The 26,059-nt window shown below is 33.3% G+C and overlaps 1 protein-coding gene across 2 annotated transcripts in view; it reads right to left on the bottom strand.

The window, feature by feature from the left end:
* Window positions 1-26,059, bottom strand: part of MAN1A2 (mannosidase alpha class 1A member 2) — a 163,468-nt gene that overhangs the window by 25,436 nt on the left and 111,973 nt on the right. The window contains exons 9-13 of one of the 2 annotated variants that reach the window (XM_076000012.1): window positions 20,538-20,653; window positions 17,023-17,242; window positions 8,562-8,734; window positions 4,581-4,696; window positions 155-401 (exon numbers count right to left, since the gene is read on the bottom strand). In XM_076000012.1, coding sequence (XP_075856127.1) covers window positions 272-401; window positions 4,581-4,696; window positions 8,562-8,734; window positions 17,023-17,242; window positions 20,538-20,653 — 755 coding nt within the window. In that variant the 3' untranslated portion in view covers window positions 155-271. Of the gene's footprint in view, window positions 1-154; window positions 402-4,580; window positions 4,697-8,561; window positions 8,735-17,022; window positions 17,243-20,537; window positions 20,654-26,059 lie in introns of those variants that run through there. The other variant, XM_020284491.2, reaches the window with a different exon arrangement.

Genomic DNA, 26,059 nt, shown 5'->3' with positions numbered 1-26,059 from the left:
TGTTCCCTGTATTCATGTCTTTCCTTTTGGTTTATATCCAGTTTTGAAGGAGCATATCCTCCAAAAACTTACTGAGAAAGAGGATGTGGAAGTTGATTTTTGAGATCTTACTTGGTTAAAAGCTTAGAATTCTAGGTTGGAATTAATTTTCTCTCATAATTTTGAATGAACTGCTCCACTGCTTCCTGCTTAAATGACTATACTTGAGAAGTCTGAAGCCACTCTGAACCCAGATCTGTAAGACTTTTATTCTCCCTCTCTTTGGAAGCTGTTAGATCTTTCCTTTATCTAAGGGTTCAGAAATTCCATGGTGTTGTACATGATGTGGGTCTGTTTTCATCTGCTGTGCTGGGATCTTGATGGTTTCTTTCTTCCAAGCTGGAATCTCATGTCCTTCAGTTCTGGAATATTTTCTTAAATTATCTTATTATATTTATATTTTATTTTTAAAATAAAGTTTAAAAAATAAACGTATAACATTCACATACAAACATGCACAAATCTTACCTATAGTTTGATAAACATTTCTAGGTCAACACTGTTTATTAATATTTAAAAGTAAGACACTAAAATACTGATTAGAAACCGTAGTCAGGTTGGGAACTAGAAACTTGAATATTATCTCTAATTCTTCATTCTTACTAAATGTCCCTGTATCTAATAAGATATTAAGGCTTGCCAATCCCACCTTTAGAGCTCTCTTATCTCATTCTTAATATTCCATTGTCTGCCTTATAGCCACTGCCCTAAACACCAATTCATCCTATTTTTGCCCATTCTGCCTTTAAGTCTGGTTTAAATGCCACCACTTCTATGAAGTATTCCTTTATGTTTTTCAGGTTAAGCAAACTCCTCCTTCTCTAAAAGACTTTTTTTGCATTTGTTAACATTTCTCTCATGCACTTAATATATTTAAAATTTATTATCTATATTGCATGTGTTTTATTTTCTATTCGAGAATATAATAACATTTTAAGGAAAGAGGCTTTGAAGGAATCTATCTTTGACCTTCCTCACTACATAGTTTTTTGTTATGCCATTTGTATATATGCTCAGTGAATAAACAAATGAGGAACCATTGAGGGAAACAAAAGAAACAAAGGACCTAGCCCCTCTTATTCTGGGGAAAGAAGTATATCTATAGCTATAGCTACTCAATAATATAGCAGCCATGAAACATGTAAAAGGTAAAATGGCCCTCTACTTAGGTCAGGAATACAGGCTTTTTCATTAAATGTTACACCACAGTCATGCCAGTTGGTTCTATCTCTGGTAGTCAAAATACGTGGATTGCTGCCCTTTAATGAATTTACAATAAATTTCAACCACTTGACAGAATATACAAATTAACAGTTACCTTATGATACAAGTCTCTTTGAACTAACCCTCTATAAAGTTTTAAGTTCTATCTTTGGAATAAGACAACTATAAACCTACAACTGTATTAACTTAGATCTTTACAAGAATGACTTCACTCAATTGCCCTTTAATATTATGCCATCAGCTTTTTATAAAGAGTATGTCATACTAAGAGCATTTTTGCATCTTCTGTAACATCACTGTTAGAAAATATTTGCCATTACTATTATGTATTAGGTTGAATCATATGACATTGTCAATATTCAAATGATTCCAGCTTTTTAAAAGGGTAATTTCATATGGTTTGCTTAATAGGCCAATATTTTTATAATGAATTATGCAATTTAAGTCATAATTTAGCAGTAGCAAAAATTTTGTCTCATTTGTCAAAGTAATAGCTCCCTCGACTCTCAAATATGACAATGACATTGTACAGAATGATTCCTTTTGCTTTAGCTGCCAGGAAGCTCAATGCTGAATGTATGCTCAACTGTGATCAATTTTTTTTAGCCTAGGTGTTGTTATAATTATCTGTATGTTTCTTCATTTGATCTTTCTCACTTTTATTGATTCAAATGTTTATGCTTTTCTGAAAAAGAATATTGTAGCATGCACGCGCACACACACACACACACACACACACACACACACACACACACACACACACACACACGACTGGTTACCTAATGTATTGCTGCCTTGAGAAGGATTCTCCCAGAATTTGGCAGGGAAAAGTACCAAGATTAACTGGTAATATTCCATATAGACCATGGAAGGAGACTAGGCAGACTACCATCTATTTCCAGCCCTATGCCAGGGGCTTAAGTGCTCAAAGTCTACAAGATGAGGCACTTGAGAATTAATTATAAAAGCCAGTTGACAATCGGTAAGATTTAAACTGAATTTAGAAATAAGAGAGCAGCATTAATTGATAGAAAAGGTAAAGGCATTCTTGCCAGAAGCAGAGAAATACAAAACAGACAATTAAATGCAAAGGAACAAACTTTATATATATGCAAACATTTGAATGCAGATTAGTTTGGTTTAAGGATGAAATTTACAAGAAAAAGAATATTCACACAGTCTCAAAGTTATCACCTCACAGAGAAGTTAATTACAAAAAGGAAAAAGATTATTTGACAATAAGCAGATTTATCAAATTTAACCTAGGATCAAACTTAAAATCACCATTAATGGGCTAAACTGTTATCATGTATCTCTTTATAGGGTGTAATCATAAGAATATGTCATTTGTACCAAAAATGTTTAACCTCAATCTGATTATGAGAAAGCAATCAGAAAAATCTAAATTGAAGAACATTCTTCAAAGCAACTAGCCTGAGTATTTAAAAAATGTTAATTTCATAAAAAACAAAAGAGCAGGGAAACTTTGTTCTAGATTGAAGGAAACTAAAGAGCATGACAATCAAACGCAGCAAATGATTTCATACTAAATCATGCATTGAAATAGAAAAAATACTTCTAAAGTCCATTATTGGAACAATTAGAGAAACTTGAAAATGGGACTATATATTAGACAACAGTATTGTATGAATATTAAGGTTCCCAAGTGTGATAAGTGAATTGAGATTGTGTAAGATAATGCCCTTTTCTTGAAAGCTACTGCAGAATATCATAATGTTGGTGACTAACTCTCAAATTGTTTACCAAAAAAAGAAATTTAAATAAGTATAACTGTATACATATATATATGTATGGAGAGGGAGGGGGAGGGGGAGGGGAGGGGGAGAAGAGGGGGAGAGGGAGAGGGAGAGGGAGAGGGAGAGGGAGAGGGAGAGGGAGAGGGAGAGGGAGAGGGAGAGGGAGAGGGAGAGGGAGAGGGAGAGGGAGAGGACCTGGTGAAGAACATACAAATACTCATTGTATTATCTTCCAGTTTTTCTGAAGTCTTGAAATTTAAAAAAAAGGTGGGGGGAGATCCTACAAAATCTGAGTCAAATTCCACAGATTACAGATATGTAAATTGAAAGAAATTTTATTTTGACATGTTCATTCAGCTAGAATGTAATAAGTGTATAACTAAGGTTCCTATTAATTTCTTTTAGTCCAGTGTTCTTTCAACTATCTTACACTCTCAAGCCTAATCACACAGGATAAATGAGAATAAGGAATGCCCAGAGGTAGGAAACTGAGTACCAGGTAGATATTCTAAACCATCTTAGCAGTTATGAGGGTCTGGATTAGGGTCAACTGTAGATACGGAAAGGAGGGAGTAATACAAGAAAGCGATATAACAGAAAGACTTAGTGATATATTAGGAGGAGACAGAAATGACTAATGTATAAAACTGAAAAGATGGGAAAATAACAGTACTAGGGATAATAAAGAAAAACTGGAATAAAATGGGCACTTAGGATAAGAAACTTAGTTTGAGACATGTATGTTTCAATTGTAATATACCAGAATGTAAACTACAAGTATACTAGAATGTAAAATCCAGGAGAGTAGGATTTTTTTTTTGGTCCTTTTTGTCTACTAATATATCCAAGTGACTTGAACAGTGCCTGGTAATAAACACTGTTGAACAAATGAAGTGTTTATGAGGCATTCAGGTACAGATACACAAGCAACTAATAAGAAATTTAAGAGACAGTATGAAAAGATATTTACATTGTAGGTTGTTAGGAAAGTAGACACGTTTACAGTCTTCTCCTTCTTCCAGGTCAGTTTACAGAGAGCTCTATCTGGGGTTTTGAGTATTATCCCAAATAATAAAGTTGTCTACTTATTTTTCCATCATTCCTTTTTTGTGTATCTTTATGAGAAACCTCACTGGGAGGATGAATGGCTATGGGCAATATACAATTTAGCACCATCAAAACTCCATGATTATTCTTAACAGATTTCATTAGCTAGAACAGGGAGCTTGGGTGTCAGTATCACCTGGGAGTTTGTCAGAAATGCAAATTCTTAGGCCCCACCCCAGATCTACTGAAGCTCTATGGGTACTGGGCCCAGGTATCTGTTTTGAGAGCCTTCCAGGTGATTTTAAAGGTACTAAACACTTAATTGATAAACTATCTACCTTATAGTCTAACTCATTCTTCTTGAGATGTAGTCAAACATTTACAGATCCAATTACATAAAAAGATATTTGTAATAAAATAAATGTAATATGTGTAACATATCACATAGTCATATCCATCATCTAGTGATCAAACCAGGTTACAATTAAAGAATTTTTAAAGTTATCTACTTACTTTAATGTTTCAGCAAGAAAGAAGCTTTGCTGTACATCATCATGTGTAGGAGTAGAGGAATATACATCCTTGATCCCAGAAAATCCACCACTGACTCGGCAATACTTTTCAATGGCCTATGAAAAAAGATCAGACAAAAGAATCAATTTCATAGAATTTGAAAGAAATTCTATGAGTTTTGAAAGAAAATGAAACTTTGAAGGACAACAGTAAAAAATTCAGAGATCTGTATGAAAATTCGATGGTTTAAGAATAACATTTTCAAAAGGAAGTATTCTTATACTAGAAAAATTAATTCACACTAGAAACAAGCTGTTTCCTATGGAATTTCTCCCTCTCTAAAACTCTTTAAGCTTTTAAGGACCTGTCTGGCACCATAACGTCTCATTAATTTTGACAAATCAAGATGGAGTTCTGTTTGAATGAAAAACTTGAACTGCAATTTTGTCACTTTGAAGGACAAACAATAATCCACAATATGCTAAAAAGGTATTACAAAGCAGCTCTCTATGCAGTGGTTCCCAACGTTTTTGGCACCAGGGACAGGTTTCATGGAAGACAATTTTCATACGGATGGGGTAGGGTGGGGGAGAAGGAGCACAGGTGGTAATGAGAGCAACCGGGAGAGGCTGCAAATACAGAGGAAGCTTTGTTTGCTCTCACAGCTCATCTCCTGCTATGTGCCCTCCAACCTCAGTTTTGTGGAAGATAATTTTTCCACGGACAGTGGAGGGAGCTCTGTGGCCTAGGGGTTGGAGACTGCAGCTTTAGAGTAATGGCAATAAGAGGATATATTTACTGCAAACATACTTATATGCCAGACATTGTACTAACATAATCCCATAAATTAGGCATTATAGGTATACCAACTGGCAGGAAGAGCCACCCACACATCTATTATAATTACAATATCAAAAGCTAACAATTATGAAGTATTTACTACATGCTGAAGGTTGTTCTATGAGCTTTACATGCAGTAACATTTAAATTTCACGCCCTATTAGGTTAACAGCTGTATTTTTCAAAAGGGAAAACTGAGGCACAGAGTAATTTGCTCCACATTATTAACTACTGTGCTTTACTGCTTGACTGGGAGCTAAAGTTCTTAATTTATATCTCTTTATACATTTTTGAACATGCCTAAATGAAAGATACTGAATCAAATGGAATCTATTTACAACTCTATTTTTAATTCAAAGCAACCAAATATCCTGCTTATACAGATATATCACATTCCAGAATTAAGCTATTCATGAAAAGTTGAAAGTACATGTGGTTCTTTTCTTTCTCTACTCTGCCTAACCCTGAGATATTGTCCAATGAAGGAATGATTATTTTACTATTCACTGCTGGCTGCCATAGCTTACTGTTCCTAGTCTTGCTGCTTTTCTTACTCTCTGGTCTTCTTCCTCTCTAATGAAAAGCTAATTAACGCTAAAGTGTTTATTTAACCAAACTGTTCATTTTATAGCTCCATTTTGATTATAGCTGGGTTTCAAAACCTTCTTACCAAAGGGTTTGGAGCTTTTCTCTATCTAAATATTTTAAACATATTTTGAATACAAGAGTTTTTAAGTACTTTCTTCGTAAGGATCATGTTTCTTTCCCACCATATGAACTATCACAACAGTTAAAGAATACTGAGAAAGTAACAGGGAGGCACAATAATCTTTAAGACATTTAGAGTCATTTCTTGGGGTAAGATTTCATGCATAATATACTCATGTTTGGAAGTCTGAATATCCAAATGAACAGCTAAGGCTACAGAAGACACAGTATAGCACCATTCTGTCTCTCCCTGCCTTCCCTTTACTTTCTTCGTGCTCAACAGAAGAGGCCAATAGTGATGTGCAAGCAAATTCTATTTACAACGTGAAGCCACTTCTTTTGTTTCGATTCCCCCTCTTGTCATCATGGCACATTTTTGAAACTTGAATTTAGAACATAACTCTTCCAGTTATGGTTCCTGAAAGATTATTTGAGTTTGTGTATATCCATTTGGGGTATGAAAGCAAAATTCTAACTCATATAATTCAAATTTGGACAGATATGGGCTGAAATTTGAGCTTGTCAAACCTCTTCTTAACAGGTAAGAGTAGGGCATACTTCAAGAAAGCATATAGGAAAAAAGGACCCGAGAATAAGGATAAAGTGTCCTATAATGTTTCTCAACGATAGGAAGTGCTTCTGCCCCTACCTTCCAGCCCCCACCTCACATGATTCAGAGACATCTCCCTGATTCCCATAAGTAAGAACCATTAAATATCAGGGGACATTCAATCAAACAGATTCACTACAGGACTATTTCACCTATCTATCTCCCTTACATAAAATAATTGATTGATTTACATAAGCATTAGTAAGCTACTATTAATAACAGAAGTGTGTGTGTGTCTGTGTGTGCCCTATTTCCAAACCACTGAGGCAAGTTTGGCTGTCTTCTGACAACTGTGGCAGGACCCTCCTGCACAGTTTCACTAGCAGCTTATACTCTCAATTCTGGACCCAAGGGGCAGGGAAAAGCAGCATCAATAAATGCTGCATCTGTTCCTGTCTGGTGTAAGCCCCTTGCTTCGATTAATATTCTCTTATTGTTAAAGTCCATGAAGACTACCTAGGCCTGAATGACAAATGACTTGTAAGTGTCCTCACCTTAGTTCAAGATATCACACTATTCCTAGATTATTGCAGTGATCTCTAAAACCCACCCATTTATGCATTACAATCAGATCCTTTTGTTTTGTTACTTCCCACTAAAAAAAGCCTTCAATACTTTCTTCCCCTTGAAAAACTTTTAGTAGTTCTGCAATCGATTCTCAAAGTTAGGGAGCTTTCATGGGTAGGACATGGTAAGGAAAAATGAAGATCCAAATGGTTTTTTAGATAAGCAAAGGACTTTCTATCACCACTTTCCACATGAGAACAATTATGCAGTATTTGACAGAAGTTACTAAGTGTGGGTGTTAGGGGCTGTGTTTGCACATGCATACATGTCTTATTTCCTGAACTAAGTACTAAGTACCCTTGATTTGGCACGTAAGGCTATCTACACAATGGCTCCAACTTTCTCTCCCCCTTTGCTACTGTGGAACATTCTCTTTCCGTAAATTGGTGTACATCCTGCCCTAAAATATATTTTGTATATTTTTGTCTGGGTAATTTACTGCCACTACTTAACCTCATCTGGGATGTCCTCAGATGTTCTATCTAGACTGCAAGCTTAAGTTAAACAAGTTGGATATGAATATCATCATAAGTAGTAGTATTTATCATAATTAGTAAATCTCAAAGAACAAAAAGCACCCTTTACCCTCAGGAATAAGCTATACTTTCACAGAAGACTAATGGTTTTTTTCTTCCCCAGGTATTGATAGCCATGGGGCTCCCTGAAGACTAGTATTTTAAGAATAATTTAAGGGTAAACCATTTGCTTCCTTTAATTGCTAACCATTAAAAATTCCTCATTTCAAATACACACACACACACATATATGTATGTATGTATGTTATCTTTCAATCAAGAAAAATTTTAATAATTTACTGATCCTTCTCCTGGTGATCCACTAAGGAATTACTCAGAATACAAGGTAAAATAAATAGGAGGTCATCAACCCAGGCTGTGACCCTGGGCCATTTTACAATGACTTTTTTTTTTAGTGGTTAAGCATTAAGAGGACAGTACAGAGAATTAAACTACTTATTTTACAATTGTACTGAAAAATCGCCTTTTACATAACTCCTTATAGTTATTCAATAAAAATAATAAGTGAACACTAGTAGAAAATTTGTTCTAATAGAGAACAAAAGTGGATCCTAAGGTTTATTTCTACTGCTCAAGAAATTTAAACTGACTGTTTTGTCAGATAAATGAAAATCACTCTATAGTAACTGAAAATGAGGTAACATGGATGAGGATACATGGCACTATAGGATGCCTTCATTTAACACTCTTGCAGATAAAATGAAATATTGGCTTACTTACCAGTGCTGCTTCCCAGCCCCACTGCCTATATCTTGGATCGTGAGTGAATCGCCATAGGTACCAATAGGTTTCAATTACTTCAGGACGGAGGATGTAATATTTTTCAGCCTGCCGGACAGCTACAGCCTCCACTGCACCATCAAACTTGAATGATTCAGGACCTAGTTTTAATGCTGTAACATGACAAAAGGAATAAATGAGCAAAATAAATGATTTGTGTTTGTAGCAAGAGCTGTTTCCTCCCTTGAAAGAATAGGGTATGAAGTAATTTTTGTTATTTATTTTTATTGTTGCTGTTTGCACTCATGCAAAATGAGTCACTTTAAAAGATCCACATTTGGTTTTCTTAAAATAGACTTATAAATATTCCTATTATTCTGACATGAATTATTTCTCAGAATAATGTATATCAACATGCTTCTAAATCTAACTCTACCAACAAGAGTCCTAGGAATCCTTGGGAAATGAATGCAAAACTAGACATAAGCACATTACATAGTCTATTGTGGTCCAAAATAAAATGATACAGATAATTACACTGCGCAGAAATTTTTTTTCAAAAAGTCAAGATAATTTTAAAGACCTTTTGCAATAATACACACATAATAAAAATTTTTTAAGCTTAGATCTTGAATTAAATTTAGTTGTATACCATATACTTTTAAAGCAAACTAATAATTTATAAAAAAACAATATATTTTAAAATTTAAACCAGTTTTAAAAAAACTTTCTTCACCTATAGTCCCTGTATATGCAGCAAAGAATAGGTTTAAACTGCTAATCACCAAGAATTTCATCAGTAACTTGCCCATTTATCCATTTGAATAAAACATGACCATGATGCATATACTTCAACATTATATACTATGGATATAATCTCCATTCAAACTAGAATACAGCACTGCATTACATGCTTTTTAAGGACTTTGCTATGGTTTCAATGTGACTCCTCCAAAATTTAGGTGTTATCAATATGATAGTATTAAGAAGCATAGCCTTTAAGAGGCTATTAAGGCCATGAGGCCTCCCTCATTAATAGGATTACGGCCCTTTTAATAGAGGCTTCATGGAGCATTTGGTTAACTTGCCCTTCTGACTTCTGCCATGTGAGCAAGAAGGCCCTCACCATAGACTAAATGCTGGTGCCTTGATCTTGGACTTTTAGTCTCCAAAATTATGAGAAATAAATTTCCGTTCTTGATAAATTACCCAGTCTCGGGTGTTCTGTTGTAGCAGCACAAAATGGGCCAAAACAGATCTCTTTCTAATCATACTCAGTACTGTAAACCTGGGCAATATAAGGTCATCTGCCACTGGGATGGTGGGGTCACACACAATTACAACTCTCAGCTGCCATCTTTCTTTCTTTCTTGTTATTACGTTGTACCAGTAGCAAAAGTTAAAAGTTACAAGGTCTCTCACCTCTTCTGAGAAATGATGAACATTTTTTTTCAGTAGAGAAAGTATAGCACAAGAACTATAACAGTAGGAGAGCCTAAATAAAATCATGCCATAGCTGTGGCCATATTTCAACAGGAACAGCAATGTAAGCTCTAATAATCAGAATTCAAAGGAGATGAAGATAGACCCTTTCTTACTTATCATCCTCACAAAAAACAGAAAACCAAAAACACTATAGTGATAGCAGATAGCTCTATTAAGAGCAAAACATGTGATGCAGAAGAATTAATAACCAGTCTGTTTACTTCCAAGCCTTAGAGAACTAGAGCAGAAATCAAGCAGGAGTTCTTAACTTGAGAGTCAGGAACTCTACTGTAGGCCTTGGAAGAGGGAGATAGTGCTACATCTAAGAAGCCTCTGAAATTGCATGCAAAACTTTTTGTGTAAAGCTTTGGCCATTCCTCAAAGGGATCCGAGGTTAGGAATAATCATCAAATTATCAATAGTTTGTTAGAAAATGTCTGTCCAGCTTAATGACAAGGTCTGGCATAGTATGAAATATAATTAGCTATTTAATAAACACTTTAAAATGACTATAGAAGTCTGTGTTTGTTTCTATGCTTACTGTTTTGATTACTATAGTTTTATAATATAATTTGAAATCAAGAATTGTGATGCCTCCAACTTTTAATTTTTCAAGACTGCTGTGGCTATTCACAGTCTTTTGTGGTTCCATATAAATTTTAAAATTGTATTTTTTTTCTATTTTTGTGAGAAACACCATAGAAATTTTGATAGAGATTGGACTGAATCTGTACAAAGCTTTGGGTACTATGGACATGTTAACAAAAATAATTCTTCCAATCCATAAACATGAGATATCTTTCCATTTGTGTGTGTCACCTTCAATTTCTTGTATCAGTGTTTTTTGGTTTTCAGTGCACAGATCTCTCACTTCTCTAGTTAAATTGATTCCTAAGCATCTTATTCTTTTTGAAGCTATCATAAATGGGACTGTTTTCTTGGTTTCTTTTTTGGATAGTTACTGGGATGAAAAATGCAATTACTTTTTGTATATCAATTTTGTGTTCTGCTACTAATAAATGAATTCATTTATTAGTTCTAACAGACTTTTTGTGGAACCAAAGGTTTTCTACATATAAGACCATGTCACCTGCAAATAGAGATAATTTTACTTCTTCCTTTGTTATTTGGATGCCTTTTATTTCTTTTTCTTGTATGATTGCTCTTGCTAGTACTTTCAGTTCTATGTTGAATAGAAGTGGCAAGAAGAGGCATCTTTGAATACCTGGTATTAGAGAAAAAGTTCTCAGTTTTTTCCCCCTTGATTAGATATTATGTGAGAGCTTCATATATGGCCTTTATTATGTTGAGAAAATTTCATTCTATACTAGTTTTTTTAAGAATTTTTATTATGAAAAGATGTTGAACTTTGTCAAATGTTTTTCCTGCATCTAATGAGATACTAGCATAAAAACAGACATATAGACCAAGGGAACAGAATAGACATCCCAGAAATAAACCCAAGTACATTTTTCAAAAATCCACCAAGAAGACACAATAAGGAAAGGGTAGTCTCTTCAATAAATGGTGCTGAAAACTAGACATTCACACACAAAAGAATAAAGCTCGATCCTTATCTTACAACATACACAAAAATCAACTCAAACTGGATTAAAGATCTAAGCAAAAACTTGAAACTCTGTAACATTCCTAAAAAAATGCAGGGGGAAAGCTCCTAGATACTGGCCTTGGAAATGATATTTTGAATATCACATCAAAAACTCAGGTAACAAAAGCAAAAATAAACAAGTGGGACTACCTCAAACTAAGAAGCTTCTTCACAGGAAAGGAAACAATTAACAAAATGAAAAGGCAGCCTACAGACTAGGAAAAAAGATGTGTAGGCCATGTATCTAATAATAGCTTAATGTCCAAAATATATATAAAACTCACACAACTCCACAGCAAAAAACCAAATAACCAAATTAAAAAGGGGGCAAAGGACCTGAATACACATTTCCAAAAAAGACATAAAAATGGCCAATAGGTATATAGAAAAATGCTCAACATCACTAATCATCAGGGAAATCCAAATCTAAACCACAATGAGATATCATCTCACATCTGTTAGGATGGCTATTACCAATAAGACGAGACAACAAGTATTGGCGAGGGTGTGTATAGTTGGTGGCAATGTAAATTGGTATAGCCATTATGGAAAACAGTATGCGGTTCGAAAAATTAAAAACAGAATTACCAGCAGGGCATGGTGGCTCACTCCTGTAATCTTAGCACTCTGGGAGGCCGAGGCGGGAGGATAGCTCAAGGTCAGGAGTTCGAAACCAGCCTGAACAAGAGCTAGACCCCATCTCTACTAAATATAGAAAGAAATTAATTAGCCAACTAAAAATATATAGAAAAAAATATTAGCTGGGCATGGTGCCTCATGCCTGTAGTCCCAGTTACTCAGGAGGCTGAGGCAGAAGGATTACTTGAGCCCAGGAGTTTGAGGCTGCTGTGACCTAGGCTGATGCCACAGCACTCTAGCCAGGGCAACAGAGTGAGACTCTGTTTAAAAAACAAAACAAACAAACAAACAAACAAACAAAAATACAGAATTACCACAGGACCCAGCAATACTTCTGCTGGGTATACACCCATCGGAAATGAAATTGGTACCTTGTAGAAATATCTTCACTCTCATGTTCACTGCGGCATTATTCACACTAGTAAAGATATAGAAATAACTAAGTGTTCAGTGACAGATGAATGGATAAAGCAATTGTGATATATATATATATACACACACACAATGAAATACTAGTCAACCTGAAAAAAGGAGATACTGCCATTTGCGACAACACAGGTGAATGTGGAGAACATCACATTACATGAAATGAGTCAGACAGAAAGAAGAATATTATATGATCTCACTTATGTGTGGAATCTACAAAAACTCAAATACATGCAAACAGAAAGAAGGATGGTGGTTACCAAGGATAGGGAGGAGAAGGAAATGGGGAAAGGTAGGTCAAAGGGTACAAACTTGCAGTTATGTAGGATGAATAAGTCTAGATAAAAAACGTACAGCATAAAGACTTCAGTTAATAATATTATATTGAATGATGAAAATGTGTTAAGAGAATAGATTTTAGGTGCTCTTACCACATATAAACACAAAAAAAGTTAACTTGTAAGGTAATAGATAAGTTAACTTGCTTGATTGTAGTAATTATTTTACCGTGTGTGTATCTCAACACATCATGTTGTATACCTTAAATATATACAATTAAAAAATAAATTTAAAAAAGTCAAACATTGTAAGCATTAAGATGATACTAATCTAACACAAAAGATAGGTCTTTTTTCTGCATTTCTTGTGTTCTTCCTTCTTCAATGACTATTAGTGCTAACAGGTGATTAGATGGAGTTTTCAAATGTTAATCTTAAGGCTAACTGTAAATTAGATAACTTTTATAATTATAATGATAAAATCACCTGAAATGGGGTAGAAATTGGTTGTATGAAACTAATATGGCATATCTGAAAATCATATTTGGCTTATTGGTCATTCATAACTTCACAAATAAAACACACCAAAAAGATAACATATTTGTCCTATAAAGAGTTAGTGAGTAAAAATGTACAAGTTTGATAGATCTGGTATCTATCATATCAGATAGATATATTTGAGATATCGCTCTTTATATATATATATGTGTGTGTGTGTGTGTGTATATATCACATCAATTATCCACTATTTTGGCTACGTCATGGGTTTCATATATCCAAGGACATTATTTCTTAGGTACTCTTTTATTTAAGAAATATTGTAAAAAAAAATTATAACATTTTACCTTGCACTTAATTGCATTTCCTCTCTTAAGTTACCTCTTAATATTTGATTTTACTTTTAAAAGATAAATAATATATCCAAAAGTAAAAGTTGAGTCAAACAATAAATTAGTGCTTATGAAAAGAACTCTATAGAGTAAAAAAAAATCATTTAATGTATGTTAAAAAAAAAAAGAGGTACAAATAAAAAATTACAGCAAAATAGCAAATGTGATAAAGGTCAACAGTAAGACAACAAAACAAAAGTTCAAAGAAGGCACAGAGATATTAGTTTGTAAAGTCTTATAGAAATGTAATTCATACAAGTCCTTCAAGATGGGTAGAATCTGCAGATATGGAAAAATAAACACACTCAAATCAACAAAAGAAATTCAACAAAAAGAAAAAAGCATAAAGGAAGGAAGTAAAGTAAAGGAAGAACTATTTTTCTGTATCATTCTCTCCTATTAACTGCCTTTAAGGAAAAAACAGTTGTAGAAACTCTTCAAATATGTCTGATACTCCACCATCCAATGGATCCTTTGTCCATTGGATATGTTATATGCACCTAACAGATTAAATTTCTTCCCTGAAATGTGATAGCACATGGTCATGGGAAGGCAGTTTGCCAAATTTCAGTATACAGTAAATTAAATCTCATAATATTCAATATTTTAATAATGTTCCACAATTAGAAAAAAAAAAGAAATCTGTAGGACCCTCCCTACCCCCCCAAAAAAGAAAGGACTTTATTTTAAAAATCTAAGATCAGGTTTGGCACCAATTTTTCATTATTCCTCAAAATACACCACAATAATACATCAATCATCAACCTAGCTTCTCATGCAGACATAATAATGTTTAAAACTACTATTGAGTTACTGTTCAGTTTCATGAACGGATTCAGTAACGTTTCCTACTAACCTAGCTAAACATTAAAATAGGCCACACTCACCAATATGGTAGAATATATTAAGATTGCCAAATTTTAAATTAATGGTAATTCTAATTCCAACAGCAAATGAAAAATGAAATTCCAAGGCAATAAGTATAGTACAGATATAGTTGTAATAACTACTGACAAGAGTATTTTTAAACATAATGGCTAAAAAAATTATAGCACAGTCACAAGAAAACACAGGAGGGGCTGTAATAACCTGCTGAGAAGTTAGCAAAACTAGGATTGTACTTTTTAATTAAAGGAGCTAAGGTGAAATTAAAGACAAGTAAAAATAGTGAAAGACTTGAAAACACAGGACACAAATCAAATAGTAATCTTTTTGGGGTATGTCATGACAAAGAGGGTCACAAGTTTATAAACTTGCAATGTGAAAATGACAATCAGAATGAGAATCAACCTCATGTAGATATTACTATAACTTCAGCAATGTCATTTTGAAATGTGAAAGTCAGAAATATAAGGAAAGTCTTTTATAACTGGTATTCTATGAATTTCTAAAAAGCAGGGAATATATCCTACTCATACTTTAACCTGTAAGCATTCTGCATAATACCTGACATATAATGAGTGCTTCATGTTTAATGGAGTAAAATAAGTAATTATAATACCCATGATATGTCAAATTTTTAGTATGTCTGTTATATGAAATCCTACTGTTCTAGAATTATCATTTGATTTACGGTCAAAAGCTAGATAACAACAATCCTTATTATCATGGATCTTAATATAAACACTGAATATTCATTTTGGTCCTCAATGTTTTACTAATTTTAGCTATATTTTAAGTGTATAATTGACACCCTATATCAATATGACAATTTAATTTAGCTTCTTTCTGTAAGACTCACATCACTGACTTATATTTGTTACCTACCAACACTGAAACCACCCTAAAATAACACTATTTCAATATCCTTTTACTTAGCTATATTTGTTCAAGAAATGGAACCCCTAATTTAGTTAATGAGAAACTGAAGGATCAATTTCACTATAAGTTTAGTTCTTTATTATATAAAAATAACTTGACCTATCTATGAACGAGGATAAATTTTAAGCCAATCATTTCTGCATCGTGGCACCTGATGACAAATTAATCCTAAAACAAATTCAGTTATTTGATAAAAGCAACAATTCAACTTCTGAAATCACAAACAGAAATTACTAGTTTCTAGGCTTTCAGGGAAATCATTTATCCATTATTTCACACAGAAGCACACATTTTTATTTTATTATTATTTTTTTAAGAGACAGGGTCTCGCCATGTTGCCCAGGCTAGAGTGCAATGGCTACTCACAAGAGTAACCATGATGTACTACAACCTGAAACTCCTAGCCTCAAGCAATCTTCTCACCTCAGACTCTGGAGTAGCTGGGACTACAGCCATGACTGGCAAAAACACACATTTTTAAATTCAGAGAAAATCTTGGAAGGTCTACTTCAGTGTTTCTCAACCCTTTTATCATTACTGAACCCTTCAGGAGCCTTTGTAGGGGCTTTTAAAAACCTAATTGCCTTCTTCCTCTATCAAATTTTAATAAAAAATATATACTGTATATCTATTTATGACTATACATATAATTATACTTTATAGATAAAAATCGTAAGATTTTTTCACTACCCCCCCAAAAACAATTTTTGTTATCGTAAAGAATCATCTCATTCTCCAGGTAAGGACACTGAAGTTCAGAAATATTACATAATTGCTCAAAGTAATATCAGAGGATCTTTTTAATTAAAGGCATAAAAATACTCCACAAATTACTGGTGAACTAAGAGACAAATGACTACTTAGCTAGATACCATTATATATGCAAGATAACTACAATTATCTTTTGGTTATTCTAATTTTCACAAGAGGGTAGGCAAGGCAATATAACCTAAATCAGTCAATTTTGTATTCCTTAAGTAACTGGTTTTAGAAAAGTTGAAATAAATGGCTAAAGTGGATTCTTACTACATTAAAATAAATAATGTTATTTCACATATCCCAAATATCCTACTTCTCCATTTTTAAAATTACTTCAAAATCTTTAACAAAAACAGTAGCAGAATTCAAAATTTCAAAAGATGATGTAGAAACACATTTCTGGAATTAAAAATTCAGGTTTTTAAGAAAATGATTTACTGTGTTAAACTATTTGGAAGTGAAAAGTGCCTATATATTCTCCTTCTAATTCCTGGACACATTTTTAACTTAGAGGTTATTTTAGACTAAGTAATTAGCCTTATTAATATTCTTACCAGTTCTGTCATACGACTCATGACATGTACGTGCAATTTCCGCCCCCAGCTCTAAATAATGACCAGCTTTATCCATTCTGGAACCATCTGCTCCTAGTGCAAACATTCCCCCAGCAAAGCAGGCCAAATGCCCCATCTTCTTTTCCAAGTGCCCATTCTTCCATTCTCCAATAAAGACAAGACCTCCACGGGACTTCTTAATAAGATGTTTTTCTATAGCCTACAGGAAAGAGAAGATACTCAAAATTTTAGAAGCAAACCATTAGTCTTCAAACTTACTATATCTTTCTGGCTATCATAAAACCTTGGTAATATGATATTCTATAAAGTACTAACTTTCCCAAATTGGGAGACTTAACTTACAATAAGTAAGTTTTGGAGTAAGTGATCAAACTGCATATAATGTGGAACAAATACCCTAATCAGTAGAAGAGGAGAGATTTGGTCAAAGATTACCTTTCTATATAACACTACCCATTATAGGCTTTGTTTTCTTGAGCTAAATGAAATTCATAATAATCAGTTAATTGAGATCACGATGATGTTTTAACCCAAAAGGCTTTCCCAATTTATTTTCTATTTCATACAATAAATAAATAAATAAATAAATAAATAAATAAATAAATAAATAAATAAAATTACTGAACAGGAAGAATATTTAAGTTAATAAAAATATGATTTTAATACTTAGTTTCTCATTTCTATGAAACTATAGCACTTGGCAAAGTGCTTTATAAAAGTACCATTAGGTGAGCAATCTTATATATCATAAACCTTTCAAAACCAGGTAAAAGTTTAAATACTTATCCTTTAACTCTTTAGTCCCTTATTTCTCAAACTTAGGCAATTGTTTTGGACGGTGTGCCATGAATAAGAGAGGCCACATGACAAACACAGTCCATCTTCCTGAAATGTCAATTTACTCTAAAGATGTGGGGATGGTGAGGGAAATAGTCTATATTGAACTTAAATATAAGAGAGAGTATAATAACCACATTTCATTTTAAAAATGAGATTTTTAAGAGCTCTGCTCCTTTGGACTATGTTCTCAGACTTTGCTGAGAGGGTCTATGGATTAATTCTCTGCCTTTAGGGTTATTTCTATGGAAAAGGATAAGAATTGTAGTAAGTTTTCTTTGGTAGAAAATACTGAATATGATTAGTGAGTATACTTTCCTTTCTCACAATAAAAAGGAATGTGTCATACAAAAATTAATCCACATTTTTACTGTGAGTTGTTCTCTGACAAGCTCAATAACAATCTGCTTTGGAAAAATGTACCCTATATTCTCTGTTATAATCATACACATTTTACAGAACTGAAGGGACTAGGCCATATATATCATCTTATATACCAAAAGGCCTATAATGCAATAAACACTCAATAAACATTTAATTAATAAGTAATTTTATAAATGAATGATGCTCTTAGGTAATTGTATTTGACCTGTTAGAGGGATGAGAGATGGTTAATAACCAAAATGATAAGAGACTACAATTATATTACAAGTTTTTGTTGTTTTCTTTTAACTGTAGTACTCTGGACCACAAATGAAAATATTAGTTTTTTTAGTACAGGGGCAATTGTTTTTCATCTTTGTGGACCTCACAATACTACCATGTTTTCTGCATGTACATATTCCATAAATGCCTAAAGAATGAATCCATACTTATTGTTCTAAATTTTTATGCAACATTTTTGTCATTTCTGTTCATTATAACATAAATATTACCATGTTATAATTAAGATGTATCTAAACATATTCCCACAGACTTACTAGTACTAAAGCAAAAGTTGGGTAAAGATGGCTTCTTACCAGTAATTTACTTATGGACTCCTAAAATTGCCTATATGGCTTTCTTCTCTCTAAAAATATGACAGATATCATGCCTTTCAAAATGTATATAATTTAAAAAGCAATGAAAATATAAAATAATGTTTTCCTATGGCAAAAATTAAGCAATGAAGAGAAAAAATGGCCTTAGATTAGGACTATTATAAGAAAACATCAAACTAAGAAGAAAAATGATTATATGGTATATGACATGTCACATTTTCTCAAAAATAAAAATATTAAATACCATTTGTTCATTTACCAACTACTTACTGAACACCTACTAGTTTCAGATATTGTGCTATGTGACAAGATAATGATAAACAAATTAGACTCTGCTGTCAAAGGAGTCCACAGTATAGTGGGAATGACTAAGGGCTATTTTCAACACTATGGTTCTAAGGATATTAAATTCTTCCTAGATTAGGACGTTTCTTGGTTCAGAAAAACTTCTAGATTTAAATTCTATTAACAGAGAATAAAACTCTCCAACTTTTCAAAATTTAAGACTTCATAAAGAATTTTAGAAGTCATATATTAAAATTTATATTCTTGATTACACCTTAATGTAGTTCAATTTATTAGCTAACACAATCCCTCAACAAACACTTATTAAATGTGTATAATGGACAAAACACTGCAGCCACACATTAAGTTCAACTCCTCTGCATTTTTTAAAACAACTATAGGGAACTGGAATTAGGTCCCTAAAACATAAGGATATAAAATGGGTAAGAAGGACCCTGGTTTAATGGCAGGGGTTGGGGGGGATGGGGGTCAAACTCCCCTATAACTGTGAAAATAGACCTGACTATATCAGAATAATGTTGTAATATACAAAATACAACTTTTTAAAAGTAAATTAAATAATTAAGGGAATATTGGTTTATAATGGATCAGAAAGTGAACAGCTTTCTAAACACACTTTTAACTTACTTAATACATTTTTCTGTTTCATAGTTTTTGCTTGGAAATATCCCATAAAAATGCTTTCTACGATGACTCTTGCTCCATTTTAAACTGTCACAATATCATGGTATGAGGTTATATAAATATGAAACAATATAATATAGTGGTTAAGGGTAAAGGCTCTGCAGCCAGATTGTTCAGTTCTAGACTCCATCACTTACCAGCTATGTGACCTTCAGCAAGTTACTTAACCTCATTGTGCCTTAAGGTCCTCATGTGTAAAGTGAGGATAATGATGAAATGATCTCATATATGTAAAAAGGGTTAGAACAATGCTGTGGCACACAGAAAGTACTATGTGAGTGTTCTGCCATTATTATAATTATTTACCTATAAAGGATCTCAATGCTTAGGTTAAAGGGGTCAATTGAAAGAAGAAATGTTCATGAAAATATATGTGGAGTCAGAAGTTGTTCCAGTCTCTGTAGATATTAACTAAAAGTATTAATAATTAAAATATAATTTTCATAAATACACTAAATTCTTCCTTTAACAATATCTTTAAAATGCCACAAATAGAAATAGACTTGGCATGAGGCTTTCTATTAAAATACTAATAAACTCTATAGTGAATGCATATAATAAAATACTTATATGAATTGTATGCATTTTCAGAATGTATACAATATAATGGTTAGAAGATACTTGTCTAGTCACTATCAAACACACTGCATATTCAATCATTAAGGAAAATGCTCAGTCAATAATCACCTCAATAGCATCATCATACATCCTTCTTGCCTCATGGTCTGTTTTATCCGACATCAACCATGCTTTCAGTAAGTATTCATAAAAACTGTCTCCCAGACCACCGACTGATGTATGATCTGTAACAAAAGAGAGCAAAGAAGGACAGAGGTTGAGAAAAAAGAAGACATACAGCAAATAAAATATTTTTTCATTATAATGACTATATTACAGGCCAATAATTTCAAATTATACTGACAGCCCTATTTCCAATTTCCCTATTTCAAATTTAGGACAGTAAGAGTATACCATAATCATTCAACTACACACATGTACCAACTTTCTAGAAAATCTTTTTCCTCTGAATGTGGTATTTCACATTAGTCTTTTTTGAATCACACAGTTTGTACAAAATTATCACAGATTCAAACTGTTCCAAAATTGAAAATAATAATCTTTCACATATTAATGGCTTTGAATATATAAGCTATGATTAAATATGTGAGATATACTTAAATCTGATGTTAATCAAAAAGATCTCACTCTTAAATATTTTTCTCTACGATGGTTAATGATGATTCCAGTGCCATGGGCAATAAATTAAAATAAATCTACAAAGAATTCCTTTGTAATACCACTTTGCATAACATAATTAGCTGTTGAATTCCAGCCCTTGAGTACTATTTATGTAACTATTAGTATCTACAGGTATATAGCAATAAAGCAAGTCATACAGACTTTCTGGTTTCCCAGTGCATATAAAAATTATGCTTATACTATACTATAGTCTATTAAGTATACAATAGCATTATGTCTTAAAAAACAACATATTTACCTTAATTTAAAAAATGCTTTATTACTAAAAATGCTAACAATCATCTGAGCCTTCAGGGAACAGTAACCCTTTGGCTAGTGGAGGGTCTTGCCTCGATGACAATGGTTACTGACTGATCAGGGTGGTGGGTGCTGAAGGTCGAGATGACTGTGGCAATTTCTTAAAATGAGACAACAGTGAAGTCTGCCACATCAAATGACTCTTCCTTTCATGAAAGATATCCCTGTAGTATGTGACACTGTTTGATAGTATTTTATCTACAGTAGAACTTCTTTCAAAATTAGAGCCCATCCTCTCAAATCATGCCACTATTTTATCAAATAAGTTTATGTAATAGTTGAAATACTAGTCATTTCAACAATGTTCACAGCCTCTTCACCAAAAGTAGATTACATCTCAATAAACCACATTCTTTGCTCATCCAAGAGAACCAAATTCTCATCTGTTCAAGTCTGATCATGAGATTGCAGCAATTCAGTCACATCATCAGGTTCCACTTCTAATTCCAGTTCTCTTTCTATTCCACCACAATCAGTAATTACTTTCTCTACACAAGTTTTGCAATTACTTCCTCCACTGAAGTCTTGAACCCCTCAACCTCGTCTATGACGGCTGGAATCCACTTTTTCCAAACTCCTGTTAATGTTGGTATTGTGGCCACCTGCCACAAATCACAAATGTTCTTAATGTCATCTAGAATGGTGAATCCTTCCCAAAAGGCTTTCAATTTACTTTGCCTAGATCCATCAGAGGAATCACTATCTATAGCAGCTACAGTCTTTTTACAAAATGTATTTTTTAAATAATAAGACTTGAGGTTGAAACGACTCTTTGATTCATAGGCTACAGAATGTATATTGTGTCAGCAGGCATCAAAACAACATTTATCTCCTCATACATCTCCATCAGAACTCTTGCTAACCAGGTACATTGTCAATGAGCAGTAATATTTTGAAAGAAACCTTTTTCTCTGAGCAGCAGGTCTCAACAGTGGGCTTAAAACATGCAGTAAACCATGCTGTAAACAGATGTGCTGTCTGTCACCTGGGCTTTGTTCTTCCATTTATAGAGCACAGGCAGAGTACATTTAGCATAATTTTTAAGGGCCCTAGGATTTTTAGAATGGTAAATGAGCATTGGCTTCAACTTAATGTCATCAGTGGCATTAGCCCCTAACAAGAGTCAGCCTGTCCTTTGAAGCCACACATTGACTTCTCTCTAGCTATTAAAATCCTAGATGACATCTCCCAATAGAAGCCTGCTTCATCTACCTTGAAAATCTGTTGGTTAGGATAGCTTCCTTCATCAATGATCTTAGCTAGATCATCTGGATCACTTGCTGTAGCTTCTACATCAGCACTTGCTACTTCATATTGCACTTTTATCTCATAGGGATAGCGTCTTTCCTTAAATCTCATGAACCAACTGACCCCTGCTAGCTTCAACCTTTTCTTCTGCAGGTTCCTCACCCCACTAAGCTTTCATAGAACGGAAAAGAGTCAGGGCCTCTGGATTAGGCTTTGGCTTAACCACTTCAGTACGAGCGTCCACTATAGTTGATAGCCACAGATGAACCGAGCGTTGACTTTAGCCAACAGCCGTGATATGACTTTTCTAATTTTTCATTTATCAAAATAAAATTGTGAACATTTAAAAATAATGTAATAAAAACATATATGTATATGTTACCTATTCTGATTTACATTACAAGTAAAGCTGGCTGTAAAGTAAAACAAGCTTCCAGTGCTTTAAAGCTTTCATCATCACACAAGAGCAAAACAAATTCATCGTCAATGCACAGCACAAACTATCGTGTAGACTATGAGTGCCGGCTGTGGGCATGGTTTCGCAGCCAGTGAGCACCATACCAAAGTGACTAAGGGAATGTCATGGCTGGGCAGATCTTCTATCCAGACTGCTCAAACTTTCTCCATATCTGCAAGAAAGCTGTTTTGCTTTCTTATCATTCATGTATCCACTGGAGTAGCACTTTTAATTTCCTTCTATAACATCTCTTTTGCAGTCACAACTTGGCTAAATGTTTGGTACAAGAGTCCTAGCTTTTGGCCTATCTCAGCTTTCAACATGTCATCCTCACTAAGCTTAATCATATTTAGTTTTTGATTTAAAGTGAGAGACATGTGAATCCTCCTGTCATTTGAATAGTTCCAGGCCATTATAGAGTTATTAACTGGCCTAATTTCAATATTGCTATGCCTCAGGGAATAACAGGCCCCAGCAGAGAAACAGAGATGGGGAAACAGCTGGTGCGTGGAGCAGTCAGAACACACATAACATTTATCAATTAAGTTTGCTGTTTTATATGGGCATAGTTTGTGGTGCCCCAAAACAATTACAATAGTAACATCAGTGGTGATCACTGATCACAGATCACTGTAACAGAAATAATAATAATGAAAAAGTGTGAAATATTACAAGAATGACCAAAATGTGTCACACACATCCTAAGTAAGCCCATGCTTTTGGAAAAATGGCACTGATAGATTCACTCAACACAGGGTTGCCACGAACTTTTATTTTGTAAACAATACAATATTTGTAAAGCACAATAAAACATTATGTCTGTATTTGTTTGTCCTAGGTATATTCTTACACTATCCCATCTATACTTTTTAACCTATCCAAATTAACTCCCGAGGCAACCACATTCTTTTATCCCTTTCTACAAACCCTACCTTATATTCTTGAAATATGTTTCAATACTCACATCTTCCCTGCATGAAAAGAAAAATATCACATTTCTTATAACCCTTCAATCATTCATATAGTAGTATCACTGGTTTTTCAAATGGGTGAGGAAAGGATGGAACAGTCAGTAGTTTATGGGAAAAACTGGCAATACATTTGGAGAAAAATGCATATTAATATATATGTCTTTAGCTCATAAAATAAATTCATGGATAATTAATTATTTAAAAGTAAAACATAAAACTATAAGTATACCAGAAGAAAATATAAGAACATGTCTGGTATTCATAATGATCTTAAGGAAACTATAAAACGAAGGAGTCATAAAGGAAAAATTTATAGCTTCATATAGTACAAGCTAAATGACATACAAATCTAAAAGACAAAAATTGAATGGAAGATACTTATAACATATATAAAAGGGTTTTAATGTCCTAAATAAAGACCTCTGCCAAATAAGCTAAATTAAAATAGGCATACACAATTAACAAAAAAGAATCATAAATTTATAATTAACACAAGAAAGGATGCTCAACTCCACCAGTGATCAGAGCAAATCAAATTAAAACAATGAGATTTAATTTTTGTCTACTGGATCAGTGAACATTTTTAAAAGATTGATAATAGCAAATGCTGGCAAGATATGGTTCATAGTTGCTGGAACTGAAGGTCAATTTTGTAGTAGCTATCAAAATTTAACCCAGAAATTCTAGTTCTGGAATTACCGTAAACAATACTTGCAGAAATACACAAATAGAGATGTAGAAAAAAGTTCATCATAGAATTATTTCCATTAGTAAAAAACTAAAGATAACTTGAAATGTTTAGGGAAGTGGCTAAATAAATTATAGTATAAACATACTATGGAGGACTACACAATCATTAAAGAGATTTCAATAGATCTGAAATCTGATACCAAAGGATATCTATTATATGTTGTTGAGTAGAAGGCAGGGAAGAGAGCAAGTTTCAGAATAATATACACAGTTTGACAGTACTAAAAATCTGTATGTGTAAAGAACATTAGGTACACATAGGATTTGAAAAGACAACTGTTAAGCAAGAAACCCTTTAATTTTAACTTTATATACTTATATATTGGAATATATGTAACTATGTAATTAAAAATCATCGTTTGCTATAGAAAGTAGTAAATAGGGGAAAGGTCTATCATTCACCTTAAGCAACATGTCCGCTAATATTCCAATAATTCACTTGTACCTTAAATAGCCTGCATCTCAAATGCTCTTATTCTCACTTCCTTTCTTTAATCATAAGTATACATTTTGATGAATTTTTAAATATGTATATACTAACAAAACCATCACCAAGATAAAAATACAGAGCATTTCCAGCATCCTAAAAATCTTCCTCATGTGGTCTTCACAGTTAATACCCAACCTCTATCACCATAGATTTGTTTTGCTAGGTTTTGAACTTCATACAAAATGGCCATTTACTTTAAACTAAGATTTGTTAGCTTCCTCAGCCTGTAACATTAAGTAATTGGGTGCTACATAAGACACTTGCAGAAATATTATGAAAGACAGAGCTACAATATGACTTACTTTAAATTTCAGACTACACAAGAAATCCACAATTAAGTTTCTAATAGCTTTCAATACTTATCATACTAAAGAATTTTATAATGAAGGTAATATATGTTGATCGGTTTACAGGATAAACTGTACTTAGAAACTAAATTAATTCTAACAAATTGAAACATTTTATATTCACAAAAAATCATAAAAGATAAAAGTTAACAAATACTAATACTTATAAATATTAAAACAATACAGAAGTGAACAGAGTAGACAGGAAACAGTCCCTCATGTTTAATGGACATTTGTGATGAGGTAAAGGTTAGTGTTGCCTTTTGGACACATTGTTTGGTAATGAACAAGAAAGCAGTGATTTTACATTTGGAAAGGAACTATTTTAAAACAGATGTATCAAAAGCACTATGACAAAATATTCTCATATTCTCATCAATATTACAACC

The sequence above is a fragment of the Microcebus murinus genome, chromosome 2, assembly GCF_040939455.1.
Source record: "Microcebus murinus isolate Inina chromosome 2, M.murinus_Inina_mat1.0, whole genome shotgun sequence".
NCBI lineage: Eukaryota > Metazoa > Chordata > Mammalia > Primates > Cheirogaleidae > Microcebus > Microcebus murinus.
This window is presented reverse-complemented; position numbering and strand designations above follow the sequence as displayed.